Genomic DNA, 15,350 nt, shown 5'->3' on the forward strand with positions numbered 1-15,350 from the left:
AGAAGTTGATTTGTCACAGTGACACAACAAAGCTGCATTATCACTCTGTGTCACTGCCGCCTCAACCCTTATAACCCCTGTAAAACAAGCAGTGCCTCCCATGCGTCACTGCTCTTGGACACTATTCCTCTGAGTGGGCCTATAAATTACCCAATTATTTCATGTTCGGTGAATGGCCAGATGCACACACCAAAGGTAATCACTTGTGGATGTGTGTTGCAGAAATGTACATTTGAAGTGCTCTATGCATACATGTGTCCTGCCAAATGTGTATATGTGTGGACATTCACTTGACCACTGTTGTTACTCAAATGGATGTCGTTGTCACTGCTGATTTTAAGTATCATTCTGGCACATGTAAATTTCATGAAACCCCTGCATCTGTGAAGGCCAGGACCTGCCAACACCCGGGCTTGACCTTGCATAAATAACTTGCTGAATGATGCATACATCAGAGTAGAGAGGCCTTGGCACATACCTGGGAAATCATTGATATCCAAGTGGGTGGGTCGTGGTGGTAATGTGTGTGTATGACAAGCAAAGGTCTGCCGGGTGAGACTGCAACTCATGTGCCCCTTCTAGTCCATTAGCTGTTCTAATATTAAGAAGATAAACTGAGCTGGCTGCCATCTGCCCGGCGTCTATCATTGCGGTGGGGAATCCACCTTCAGCATGGATGATGCCCGGAGAAAAGGTGAGAGAGAGTAAAAGAGGAGGGAACAGGGGTCAAGTCCTAAAAATTAAAGTGGGGGGACTCATCAACAAGTGCAATGGGATGTGACGTGGCCGGAAATTAGCATATCAAGGTGAAATATGCACATTTCATTGAATTGGCTTTGCATAACCACCCAAATTGCACAGGGCGAATGTCACTTGCTTTTAATAAAATCAACACACACTCAAAACCAAGATAGGATATTTTCTTCTAATAGTGTTTTTCAAAACGTTAAAAGGTGTGCATGTTTTAAACTCCAAGAACCAATACAAATGTTTTCCCTGGAACTTGCAGTACCGAAATGTGACATTTCGCCTTTAGTTGTTTATCTTTCATCAGGTTATATAGTGCAGTGATGAAGTGTTTCATCAGGTTATACAGTGCAGCGGTGAAGTGTCAGGCCTGCAAACCTGATGACTGCAGTTTGATCCCCAAGGTCGGCTTTAGTTCATTATTTCAAATAGGACATTCAATGTTTCTCATTTTAGCTGGGGGGGTCTGAGTCCACCCTCTGAAAAAAGTGGGTGGACTCGACTTTAACCCTGAGAGGTGGAGAGAGAGATGTTTTAGCAAGATCCAGTGGTTTGATGGTCCCCTCTGGGATCAGTGTTCCCACAGTCACATGTTCCTCCCATGTGAAATCTTTGTCTCGTGGTGCCACTGGGGGCACTTTGTGCATTCCAAGGGTGGAGCTCTGTCTTTGGCTCTTCTTCAGTTTACCTGACTGCACGCTATTCCACCTTTTTAGTTTGAGCTATTAGGTGGCACTTAAGAACCACCTATAAGCCAAAACCATTCTCTCTCTACTCATGGCGCTGTGCCCATAGAATGCAGTTGAGTACCACAATAAATTCGGTCCATTTCTACACATCGGTCCCCCATCTTTTCCTTCTCATGCCTTCCTGAGCATCTTATCTATCCCTTGCCTCAACCTAACTAGCTACCTGAATTTGCTTCTTCCTAACAGCTTCGAGGCCATAAACTATGGTAGCAGGTGCTACACAAATGCAAGATAACATAAAAGAGTGCAGCTAGGAGGGATATGAAATGTGAGGAGGGCCACACAGCTTTTGGGTTTTGTTAAGTTATTTACCCACCCATGTGTTACCCAAGGCCATGCTAATCCCTATGGAAATTCCCACACACTACTTTCCCCTCCCCTCCCAAAACACACCCTCCTGGGATCTCTTTGAACCAGCTCTACCAAGCAGTAACATTGGCCTGCCATGCTACTTCTAAGCAATGTGGTGAGAGTTAATGGCTTAATTGCAATAGTGCACGTGATACTGGTGTAATAAAATTGTCTTTACCAAGTGTGCCTTCAGCCACTTGATGTATATCTGTTACTTGAAATGAAGGCCTGCCAACAACAAGCATTGACAAAGGCAACAGCCAGTGCATAATTATTAGATAAGTATTTGCCAGACGCTGCTATCATATGCCGACGGCATCAGACCATTTTCCACCTTTTTCCACCTTATGGCCAAGTAGTACCAATTTGGCGGTGCCTGGTAAATGCCTATCCCATGCCTATACAAAAGCAAAACTGTTGGCTTTGCCAGTGCTTTAGTTATGAGGTCAGAGATAGAGATGTCATGATTTTCTGATTCGTGCCTTTTGAACCTCCACACCCAGCAATGATGAGAGCCCTCATTCGCCGCTCTGTTAGCAGAGAAATATGCTTCTTGCTCATATCATCATTTCCGATTTTCTGCCCCTGAAATTCAAGACAGTCTTAAGCCAACAGTCACAGGAATTGGACATTGTGGCTGAAAATCCGAGTTGCTTCTGTTATATTCTAGGCGTCACGTGCAGTGTATGCAAACATTCCCAAACATACTTTCACTTAAAAAAAGTGGAAAGTGGTCTAGTAAAAAAACTGCAGTTTTATAGAACACAAGTATACAATAGAAGTCTTGTGATCCACAACAAAAGTATGTGTTTTATCAATTCTGAAGGCAAATACACGGTCAGTGAAAGCATTCCCATTGAATTCAATGCAGTTCTCATGCCTTGTATGTTGTCATGCGCCACATAATAGCATGTTCGTTTATTTTCCTGCTAATTCTGGTATTTTCCGCAGGTGCCTCGCCCTACCCAGGAGTTCAAATAGACGAAGAGTTCTGCAACAGGCTGAAGGAAGGAACGAGGATGCGGGCGCCAAACTACGCCACGCCAGACATGTAGGTTTCCTCCCGCCTTATCGCGCGGCCGTCGCATGCCACCCGTCGATGTTGTTGTCATGCTGGTTATGGACACAGGCCCAGGGCGCTGCCTTTTCCTGAGGTGGTTCCCAGCAGCATTCGCAGCCTAAACAGCAGCAAGTGCGCTCTTCAAAGGCTTGATTACCAGCCGGGGAGCGCGGGGACGGGGGGAGCGGGGTCAAGCGAGTACAAAGGATAGGGCTTCCCACAAGCACAAGGTCAATGGCAGGAACCGGACTTCAGGGTGTCATCAAAGCGGCTCAATAAAGCCGGCCCAGGCACCGCATCTCTGCTTCCCACACTATCTGACTACGTGCTGTAAGGAGGAAGTTTTGGGTGCAGTGTGACAACTTGGCAGAGGGCGAAGCATTCAAGCGAAAGTCGGGCACTAATACCAAATAGCAGAGATTGAAGCACACCTCAGTTTTAATTCCAGTGAGAAATTCTTCATGGAGCAATGTGTTTTCTCTGTCTTGAGAGTATAGCTTAGGGGCAAAGCGCTCGCCTTGGAAGCAAGACGATGGGAGCAACACAGGGTCGTTTCCCTGGCCTGCGCGCGTTATACATAATCAATTATCAATTTCCCCAAAGTTTAAGTCTTCCCGATATAACCAAGCCAGTTTTCCCTTAGCGGGAACAGCCCACAGCTGCGCCTCCCATAGTTGTAGCATCCATCACTTCATTCAATACTCCCGCCCCCACCCCCCCCCCCACAGACCTCCCTCTTGAGGATTCCCGAAATAAAGAGGCAAGACCAGCTTCAAAGGTGGAAGTGGCAAATGCCACGGCAAGCTTTATTTAAGCATCAAGTCAGGAGTTATTTTACAGGTGATCCGCTTCCCCACCAAGCCTCAGGATTATTCTATGCTGGGTGTGGCTTCTTAAGCCCCTCCCCCCTACGTCAGTGTCCATAGCACCCTGTTGATAGACCTGTCCCTCTATAAACATTCCCTCTCTACCCATGCCCATTTATTTGTTTACTTTACTTTCGTTATTTTTCTTTAATTCTTTGTTTGCTTTTTTCAGTTCATGAACTTTCTTCAATTACAATTCTGTTCATTTGTGTTATGGGTGACCCTCCCAATGTGCGTTGCCCCTTTAAGGGGATGTGTTCCTTCCACGTGTATTGCCCCTTTAAGATGGGCCATGACTTTGTCATGGCCCAAGCTAATAAAAGGAGCTCCTGCAGGCACGTGAGACAGAGCGGCTGCAGACTCCCAAAGAGGAACGACTGAGTCTGTGTCTCATTATTGATGTAGGCCGCAGGCCTACACGTGGAGGCACAGGCCTGCCCGCCCTGATGCCGTGGGACCCGCATGTCAGGATGGCAGCCGATGTCTGCACGGTCAGAGGCCTGGCAGGCTGTGACCCCACTTCATGGTGCTGATGCCCCATAGCACCAGGGGCCCTGCCGGATGTCCAGGGCAGGCCCCAACCCCCACACATAGTGGGACTGTGTGGTGCTAACAGAGATAGCACCCAGGGGCGCCTGCCGGATGACCAGGGCAGGCGACCCCCAACAATTTGTTCTTTCTAAAATTCTAACTTTCTATTTTTATCACTTGGTATTCATGAACTTTTCTTACATTCAATCTTCTATTCATTTGCTATTTCTAACACTTTAGTATTCTATTTCTTAGTTCTTTCTTCCCCCATACTACCTTTCTTCATGTTTGCTTACTAAAGTTCTATATTCCAATTCCTTTCTTCTAGGCCCCCGGCCCCTTCACCCTCGTCTAACCCCCAACCCCACAATGTTGTACAAATGGTCCCAAAACGTTTAATGACATGGTCCTGCGGGTCTTTGTTTTCTTTCCAAAACAACAGTAACACGCTACTACCGCTAGGCTTTGCACTGTCTATACAAAAGGGTAAACATGAGACAAAGTAAGTACTTTAATTCAATGATGTATTCTGGGATGCTGTATTGCTAAAAAATCAACACTTTTTTATTCATTTTATTTTTTGCATTTATAATGCACACTAACAGCCCAGGGGCATCATGGCACTGTTACATGAATGGACGACTTAGTTACAGGGAGCTTACATATTGTGTTGCATGTAGAGACATTGCATTACGCATTGTCATATTACACATTACATATTATCAGTGTGTGCTGTTCAACTTGCAGGTTCAGACAACTAGCAGTGTTTTGATTGCTTTACTAAAAAAGTGAGGTGGGAGGGATCTGCTCTAAGGTGGAGTCGCAATGAGTTCCATTGCCTCGCGGCAATGAAAGGGAAGCTGGCGCCGCCCCCTCTGGCTTGTTTCACTTTGGGTAGTATGAGTAGGTTAGCGTAGGGTGTTCTGGTTGGTCTGGAGGAGAGGGATCTGTTTACTTTCTGCGATAGGTAGGGTGGGGCTGTATGGTTGATGCATTTGTGGGGTAAGGCAAGTGTTTTAAAGAGGACACATTCTCTGATGGGTAGCCAATGGGCTTGTCTTCTTGCAGTGGAGATGTGATCCCCTCTGAGGATGCCTATTCCAGCACGGAGAGCATTCTTTTGGATGGTTTGGAGTTTCTCAAGGGTTTTTACTGATGTACCTGTGAAGAGGACATTGCAATAGTCTAGTCTAGACCCAATTATGGCTCGTGCAATAATAAAGCAGTTTTCGGTGGTAAGGAAGGGTCTGGCTGCGTTTAGTAGTTTTGTGTAGTAGGCTGCAGAGGACGCAATAGCGCAGACTTGCCTTGAATTGGAGAGGTTAGAGTCTAGATAGACTCAGAGTTTTTACGGCCTGAGAGACTGGGATTTGAGCATTATCAATAGTGAAGAATGAGTATTGGTTATCAAGTTTCTTTAGTGTGTCGTGGGTCCTATCAGTAGTAGTTCTGTCTTATCTCCTTTCAAGCATAGCCAGTTCTCCACCATCATTGTGCTGTACTCTCTCATCTCAGAGGCTGCCATGACTCTCCTACGGCATCTGCTTTGCCCTCCAGCTTTCCGGACCCTCTACACCCTGCCAAGATAAGCCTGGCCTTTGGGGTCTTCTCTGCGCATGATGCGCATTTCTGGCCATTTCTTTTTCTAAAATCATCTAATCTCACCGACGGCACGATGATTGCAGAAGCGCAGTCCCACTACATGGACAAAACCCATTTCCCAGGTTTTTTGCTTTGTTTGTGCATTGGTCACTGTTTCCTCGTGTGCTTTTGGCCTTTCAAAGATGGCCAGATTATTTTCACTTTGCCTCCTCTTGTGTGGTCTTCCCCGGACTCCCTCTCCCATTGGTTGGCCTGCCATGATAGGCCAATCAGCTAAACCGGGAGGCGGGAGCCGGCACCAGTCGACGAAGGCCCACACAAAGGCCCTTGTCAGCTCCCTGTCCACTACAGGTACGCTGGCCACACCTCCTGGTCGCCTATGATGTTGTTTGCCCCCTACCCTCTCTCCTGCCACTGTCTCCCCTCACCCCTCTCACCCAGCCAGACAAGGTCCTGTATTGAAAGTTCTGCCTCTGTGTGTGCTGCCACCCTGCAACATGGGGTAGGCACCATGTTCTTTTGCTGTTATTTGGACACTTGCATCTATGTGTACTGCCACCCAGCGATATGGGGTATGCACCATGTTTATGCTCCCTGAATTGACTTTTGCATCTGTGTGTGTTGCTGCCACCCTGCAGCATGGGGTAGGCACCATGTTCTTTTGCTGTTATTTGGAGTCTTGCAACTGTGTGTGTTGCCACTCTGCAACATGTGGTAGGCACCATGTTTATGCTCCCTGAATTGACTTTTGCATCTGTGTGTGCTGCCGCCCTGCAACATGGGGTAGGTACCATGTTATTTTGCTGTTTTTTGGACTCTTGCATCTGTGTGCGTTGCCACCCTGCAACATGGGGTAGGCACCATGTTCGTTTTCTGTTTTCCGTACTCTTGCATCTGTGTGAGCTGCCGCCCTGCAACATGGGGTAGGTACCATGTTCTTTTGCTGTTTTTTGGACTCTTGCATCTGTGTGCGTTGCCACCCTGCAACATGGGGTAGGCACCATGTTCTTTTGCTGTTTTCCGGACTCTTGCATCTGTGTGTGCTTCCGCTCTGCAACAAGGGGTAGGCACCATGTTCTTTTGCTGTTATTTGGACTCTTGCATCTGTGTGTGCTGCCACCCTGCAATATGGGGTAGGCACCATGTTTATGCCCCCTGAATTGACATTTGGTGTGTAGTTTCCACCGTGTAACATGTGGCTGGCACCGTCTATTTGCCCACCAATCCTCATTATTCCTGCAACCTGAAGCACTTAATGTAATTGTGCCAAAACCATATACTTAAGTTAAAGCGCCTTGGTACCCCAGGGTTTGGTGCGCTATATAAATGTCAAAATAAATAATCCAGGAGTGGATGGTGGAGTAGGCTGAGTTGAGGGTCTTGGCATCTGCGTCGTAGTCACCTGATAAGGGGAGGAGGACTTGTGTATCGTCGGCGTAGTCAGTATTGGCAATGCCGAGCGAGTCAAGTATGTGAAAAAGTGGTCTTGTGAAAATGTTATAGAGTTTGGCGGCATGGTCAGAGAACACTCTCATGGCTCTACCTTGGAGGAATGAGGTGATCCAGGCAGTTGCGTTGGGGGAGAAGCGTGCTAAGGAAGAGAGGATAAAAAGTTGTATTAAAACACAATCTGGTGTCTGCAAGTAACCCGGTATGCAGAAGAAATGGCTGTACTAAATCACCTCAATGTGACATGAATCTAGATAAGGATCCGCTAAATGGATGCAATTTTAACCCATTCATTCCCTTTAAGACGTGTCCTTGCAGACAGAAATTGGAGTGACACCATTGCCAGCCAATATACCAAGGGATGAAGATAACAGAGGTTGCTTAGACATGCCCACTTAGAGAAAATCAAAATAATGTGACAAATGATTGATGGAGCAGTGGCTGGGTGACCACAATCAAAGGACGGTAACCCGCCCCAAATGCTGCTAGAGTGTTCGCTTACTATACAGTGTTCTATACCATTAGTTTTGTGTCACAGAGATGTTGCTAAAGAGACACATATGAGCCAAAAAATTATAAAGGCTGGGCAATCACCTCACACTTTACTATAGGCCCACACAATGGCTTCAACAGATGCTCACAGAATGTCTTTAAACTGGCCTGTTCCCGACATCGTGCACCTATGCTAATTATGCTATTGGTCACCTATTTTGACCACTACTGTATACTGTATTGGACATCTACGACTCTGTGCCCTTATGTATTGTATGTAATTAATAGTTACTCTCTGTTATTCCCACTGTATGTTATGTTTCTACATCTTATACCAATCTTATGTACTCTATCACTTTGTTATGTAACCAAGCTGTAAACTTTCTTATGCTATGCGCCCTGATACCCTCGGGTCTGGTGCGCAATACAAGTAATAAAACAAACAAACATAAAAGTCGGTAATGCACCATTAAGGCTTTCAGATAAGTACTGGTGACAAAACAAATCACTGACAGATGGATTGGGCACCCTAGAAATTCAATATCTAATAGATGCTTCCATGTGGATTGGACTCCTACGTAACTCTTAATTCTCATGACATGGTTTGAATTGGAAGCAGACCAAGCCGGCAATAAAGGATTGCTGCTTTCCGATTGGTTGAGGACAGGTCATTATTTAAAAGAATGATTAATGCCCACACAAAAAAGAAGCTTCATCACTGCTAGACTGTCGACATTATTAATCTCAGTTTTTCTCACAGTTTTCTGACAGGAAACACTGCAGTGTGACAAAATAATGTTCTTGTCCGAATGATAAGTTACTCGGGTAATTTCAGATTTGATTTTGAAGACACTGCCCCCCGATACCAAGGTAAGCAGAGGCAGAATGCCAACCTTGGAGTTGCGTTGCTGCCCACTCATTGCCATGAAAGCTGGTACAGTCTGATCCCTGCTTTTACATAAAGTTCCTGCGGGTATTATAACATTGATGAGTGTGATAACTCTTTGTAAAACAACGCTCAAGCATTTCTGGAAATGAGAGGTTAAAGTATGAGCTGTCCTGTTGCTGGTGCGCACGACGGTAAAGGCCGATATTATTCTATGGATGATCTATTTACTCAAGTACAGGCAATGCTGCTAACAGGTGCAGGGGTCCGAAGCCCCCGCCCCTCTTCTATGTCTGCAGCCACTTTACTCTAAATAAGATGATACACAGAGAGATTTTAAAAATTGAATTCTCATTCCCCTGCGTCAGATCTACATCTTCTACTGTCTGCAAAATGGGGGCTGAGTAGGAATAGTCCATCACTGGAATAGACCATAAGCTTATGTTTCAATGATGAGAATCCGCCTTACTGCAAGTCACTGACACGAATTCACCAATTTTTGCATTCACTGAATTTAAATTATATAATTGTAAAGGTAAATGAGGGATTTATTAATAAGTAATGTGAGGAAGTGAAGAGGGGAGTAAAACAGGATGGGACAGCTACCCTGTTTAAAAATGAAAGGTGGCTTTAAATTGGTACACGTATTTTGCTGAAAGTGCTTAATCTGGGGAACACGCTAAAGAACCAGGCAGACTACAGTTGATAGAAAAAAGTGGTTACACACTCTTTCAACAGATATCCCTCAAATGACCTATCCCAAAGCGGATAAGACTTTCACACCACGCTGCCGCATATTTTGGCCTCTATTTGTGTCACAGCGAGGATCATGCGAACTGAGGGTGGATGCGCTCCTCTTACTTTGAGATTCTTTGCCCTACTGCTGAGGGATGTCATAGCTACATAGGTCAGCGGCACACAATGAAAATGGTCGTATCACCCATTAATCTGGGCATGTAGCTTATTCTGCTCACCTGAAAGTTCTGAACAAAAAAATCATATTATATCACCCACCAAACCGCTGATACTGGCAAGAAAATGTGTTTGCCTCCATCTTAGTGTTTGCCCCCAGGCCCCTGCTCCTGTCCCCAATCAGCTCTGCTCCTCGGTTCTCCTTCCCTCCCTCCGCCTGCCTCCCTGCCCACCCCGTCCCGTGATTGGCTGTGGGCAGCCAGGCTTGGATGGAGTTTGCCTGCGCTCCCTGCACACCTGATGATTCCATCTCGGCGTTGCAGGTGAGCGTGGCACTCCTGGGACCCTCGGCACCATGCCTCCATCTTAGTGTTTGCCCCCAGGCCCCTGCTCCTGTCCCTTATCATCCCGTGCTCCTCGGTTCCCTTTCCCTCCCTCCTCCTTCCTCCCTCCCCACCCCATCACCCAGATTGGCTCTTTTCAGTACTCTTAAGCCATCTTCCAAGGGCAGCCCCCTGTCCAGCAGCCCCTGCAGCTAAGGGCGGCTCCAAGACGTGTCAGCAGCTGTCCCCAGGGGAAACCAGTGAATCTAGCAGTTAATAGACACCAACAAAAACTTTAAGTGTGGCATGGGTGGGGTGTAGAGCAATCACTCTACACCAGAAAGCCCCCGTCACTCCACCTTACCTTCCCATAACATAGACTGCCACAGACGTAGCCCATGCATACTTAGAAAGATTTGTAACCACCAGCCTGATCTTATCCATGACAGTCTTTGAAATGTTGCCTTGCACTGCATCCTAACATACTAGTCAATGTTACCAAGTATCACGTCTGGAGGGAATTGTGGACGCTGGCCTGCGTTGCATCTGGGTAGGTTTGTGGGTGTCGGCATTTGCCTCACTTGGATGGAATTGGGAAGGTTAGCATGCACCACACTTGACAGAACTATGATAGAAATGAGAATGTTGACATGCGCCACACTTAGTTAGAATTCTTAGCTTTGGCCTGCCTCGCATCTGGATGGGATTGCAAGTGTTACCATGCGCCATACTTGGATGAAAATGTAAATGTTAGCATGTGCCACACTTAGACTGAATTCCTAACTTTGGCCTGCGCTGCTTCTGGATGGGATGGTGAATGTTAGCACATGCCACACCTAGATGATATTATATGATTATGATATGGCATTTAGGAACTTGAATGTTAGCATGTGCACACACAGAGGGAATTCTTTAGCCTAACATGGGCCACATCTAGATGGAATTGTGAATTCTAGCATGTGCCTCACTTAGTTGAATCCTCAACCTTGCCTGCGTTGCATCTGGATAGAATTGTAAATGTTAGCATGCGCACACAGAGGGAATTCGTTAGCCTAGCATGCGCCACTTCTAGATGGAATTTTGAATGTTAGCATGTACCTCACTTAGTTGGAATCCTCAACATAGCCTGCGTTGCATCTGGATAGAATTGTAAATGTTAGCATCTGCACACAGAGAGGGAATTCGCTAGACTAGCATGCGCCACATCTAGACGGAATTGTGAATGTTAGCATGTGCCTTACTTAGTTGGAATCCTCAACCCAGCCTGCGTCGCATCTGGATAGAATTATAAATGTTAGCATGTGCATACATAGAGGGAATTTGCTAGACTAGCATGCAACACATCTAGACGGAATTGTAAATGTTAGCATGTGCCTCACTTAGTTGGAATCCTCAACCTAGCCTGCGTTGCATCTGGATAGAATTGTAAATGTTAGCATGTGCACACATAAAGGGAATTCGTTAGCCTAGCATGCGCCACCTCTAGATGGAATTTGTGAATGCTAGCATGTGCCTCATTTAGTTGGAATCCTCAACCTAGCCTGCGTCGCATCTGGATAGAATTGTAAATGTTAGCATGTGCACACATAGAGGGAATTCTTTAGCCTAACCTGCGCCACATCTAGATGGAATTGTGAATGTTAGCATGTGCCTCACCTAGTTGGAATCCTCAACCTAGCCGGCGTCGCATCTGGATAGAATTGTAAATGTACGCATGTGCACACAGAGGGAATTCGTTAGCCAAGCATGCGCCAGATCTAGATGGAATTTGTGAATGTTAGCATGTGCCTCACTTAGCTGGAATCCTCAACCTAGCCTGCGTCGCATGTGGATAGAATTGTAAATGTTAGCATGTGCACACATAGAGGGAATTCGCTAGACTAGCATGCGCCACATCTAGACGGAATTGTGAATGTTAGCATGTGCACACATACAGGGAATTCTTTAGCCTAACCTGCGCCACATCTAGATGGAATTGGGAATGTTAGCATGTGCCTTACTTAGTTGGAATCCTCAACCTAGCCTGCGTCGCATCTGGATAGAATTGTAAATGTTAGCATGTGCACACAGAGGGAATTCGCTAGAATAGCATGCGCCACATCTAGATGGAATTGTAAATGTTAGCATATGCGCACATAGAGGGAATTCGTTAGCCTAGCATGCGCCACATCTAGATGGAATTGTGAATGTTAGCATGTGCCTCACTTAGTTGGAATCCTCAACCTAGCCTGCGTCGCATCTGGATAGAATTGTAAATGTTAGCATGTGCATACATAGAGGCAATTCAATGACTGATATATTACTCTCCTGCCTCGCCTGGACCTAGCGTGCAATCATGAATTAACCAACCCACTAACAACTCCACTCCTCTGCATGCACCTCTCAAACTCGAACCAAACACAACCGCAAGTCTTAAAGCAGCAAACCGCACAAACTTCACTACACTGCAACAACATAACCAACCGCACATAGACTTGCACAACAGCACACGACGACTACCGACCGTAAAACATCCCAAGCCCAGTCAACGGACCCACCGGGCTGAGGCTGCCAACAGCACATCACTGCTATCTTGCATTTCTCCAGCTCATTCCCACTAACTCACCCCCGTTCTCCCTTTTTCAGAGCCGCAAGAGTGCCAGGGGACCACTCCGGTGGTGATAGTGTGCGGTACAAATATCCTTTAGCATTAACATTAATATTGACTGGGTGCCATGTTTGATACTTAGGAACAAAATAATGGAGCTCTTTTGCCACATCTCTTAGATGGACAGTATGCTCCAAACTCATGATTTCGTTGGTTCCGTGTTCAAAAAGGAAAAAAGTCAACAATTACGTCATTTTTTTGACCAATGCAAATATGAGGAAAAGTAGACGTCTTAGTTTGAGTTAAAGATCTGTGTAAAGTTGACTAGAATATCTTTTGTTTTTTTTAAACATGCTGCTTGCAAAATCTCTCTGCATAATATCCATACGTTTGGGAGGGTATGTTCCAATTTTCCTCAATGGTCCGAAAAGCTGAACAAGTGGTTGGCTTTTACAAGAGTTCCTGGAACATCAATCTCGGGAGGATAGCTTAGGGGCAACATGCTCACCTTAGAGGCAAGACGACACGGAGCACAAGCCTCTGGGTATTATGCAAGTTATAAATGACCCATCATATCATATCAATAAGCCGCAACACCACAATGTCTCTCTGGGAGAGCACTTTGGTAGAAAACGTATCAAGAGGATCTTCGTTTCTTGCTACAGATATCAAGCCATGCTAGACTGCTGGGATGGCGACCCGAAGGAAAGACCCAGATTCTCTGACCTGGTTGAACAGCTCGGAGACCTTCTTCAAGCCAGTGTGAGGCAGGTGGGTGGACGTCTTTATAATACTGAAATGTGTTTACATATTACAGGTTTTTATGATGCCCTGTGTTATCAGCTTGATGGCCACTTCATGCCATTGAGCACAGTTTGGAGTAGTTCACTGTACAGGAAGGTCTTCAGGTGAATGGGGCGAGTTTCCATTCACAGGAGCCACGTTCCCGTTGCCTTGAGGCAATGGGATTCTCCGTCAGCCTTCCATCTTCTCAATTTGCTTTGTTGGGCTGTGTATTTGAAGGAGAATCACAATGTGCGTGTTGGGCACCTATGACCGCGTGGGGAGAGACTTCTTCCACTGCAACAGAAGCAGGGCCAAAGCTTTGTTTGGATAGAGTTGCCTGGAGTTGCTTCCTAAGAATAAGGCGGGTCTCTTGAGAACGCAGGGAGGGGCATAGAGCGTTCCCGAGTCAGCTGCCCTGAATCCAAATGGTTTTGACTCCATGCTTTAACCTTCTGCTTTTAGTCTGGCAAATGGGGAATGAGCTTCTGGATCAGTGATTCCAGGTAGGGGTATATTGAGGGGTGAGACTATGGGTATCCTTTGTCTTAAGACATGTGAGTTTGTGCATGTTCACCTTGAATTTGTCCCCGTATTTTGCTGGAAGGCAATATAATGGGTAAGAGCAATGTGACCATATTTTTTCAAGCAGGGGCAGATTCTGGTGGCAAAGTCTCATGTTTGCAGTTTTTGGAGATGTTTTGTGGGCAGGCCAATAAAGACCCTGTTGCATTAGTACACTAGAGGCAGCACCATAACTCTGGCAAATCCTACAAGCAAATAACTCGGTGACACTCACCAGTGTTCAGGTTGTGGCAACCTACATCATGTGCAGCTGTGAACTAGATATGATGGCATGTGCATTTTTGACGTGTGTGGCTTCGAGAAGGCTTGACATCCCGTAACCTTTGAATGGATAAGCATACTTAACAGAACAGAAATGTCTATCAGATTGCTCCATTTATTTTAGCAGAACCATCTTTTTTTATTGTTTATAGTGCAAACCTAGCTCAAGAGCAGCGGAGCGCTTTACATCAGCGGGAGGACTGCTTGCACAAGTGCTGAACATGGAAGCAAATTGCGTGATGGTCCTTGTGAAGACCAGATACTAGAAATGATCTGGTGTTGGGAACATCGAACTTCACAGTACTAGATGGCAGATGGCATAGCATTTAAAATGCATATATTTGCAATTCGAAGCCCATGAAAATACAGAGGTTTGCCCAAAATCACAAGGTTTTTAGTCACATGCTAAACCCAGGATTAAAACCAAGTCTCCATATTCAAAAACCAGGAGGTTAGACCCTAGACGGCATCACTTCCCTCCCAATTTTATAATTAATTCTAACCTGTGCTTCAGCCTAATTTTGTTAGAGAGCCTGTCAGTGAATACATTACGAGGGAACCAGTGTGTTAGTGAGTGAAGTAAGATGAAGGGAGCAAAGAGTTAGTAATAGGTGTTAGTTACCGAGAAAACTAGTGATGGCATTCCCATCACGCTCACAGCAAGCACTTCAAGCAAGTCGAAGAGGAAATGTGGGATACCCTCAAAGTAACAATTCATTCCTAAATCCACAATGGCTACCTCACGGGAGAGTTCACAATCTACACAGATGCAAATATCTCTAGTCTGATTTAAAAGTATCGAAAAATATGAAATAACCTCTTGTCTCCTTCCAACCTTCTAGGATGGCATCGATTACATTCCAGTTAACACTGTTCTAGCACCCAGCAGTGCTTGTGTCAGCTGTAACCCAACGTCAACAGACTGTTGTGTGGAGGGAGGCTCAGTGACCATAAGATTCAGCTGCCAGAGCTTCGAAAACTGTAGGTAAGATACATTAAGCGGCAAATGACTACCCTGCTGTGAACACAAGTGTATTTCTTGGGGTCATGGCGTTTCCTTTCCTTCACTGGAAATATCATGCCCATGTTACCTCAGTAACGAAACCTCAAAACCATGTTAGAGCTCATTCTCCTGCTAGTTTAACATTTATTAGTACCTGGGTGAG

General features: G+C 45.7%; 1 protein-coding gene across 1 annotated transcript in view; it reads left to right on the forward strand.

The window, feature by feature from the left end:
- The window catches only part of FLT1 (fms related receptor tyrosine kinase 1), a 577,293-nt gene that overhangs the window by 503,316 nt on the left and 58,627 nt on the right, over positions 1-15,350 (forward strand). The window contains exons 25-27 of the mRNA XM_069639312.1: positions 2,799-2,898; positions 13,221-13,326; positions 15,027-15,169. Coding sequence (XP_069495413.1) covers positions 2,799-2,898; positions 13,221-13,326; positions 15,027-15,169 — 349 coding nt within the window. The remainder of the gene's footprint in view (positions 1-2,798; positions 2,899-13,220; positions 13,327-15,026; positions 15,170-15,350) is intronic.

The sequence above is a fragment of the Ambystoma mexicanum genome, chromosome 7q (genome assembly GCF_040938575.1).
Source record: "Ambystoma mexicanum isolate Mex_15411 chromosome 7q, UKY_AmexF1_1, whole genome shotgun sequence".
Classification (NCBI taxonomy): Eukaryota; Metazoa; Chordata; class Amphibia; order Caudata; family Ambystomatidae; genus Ambystoma; species Ambystoma mexicanum.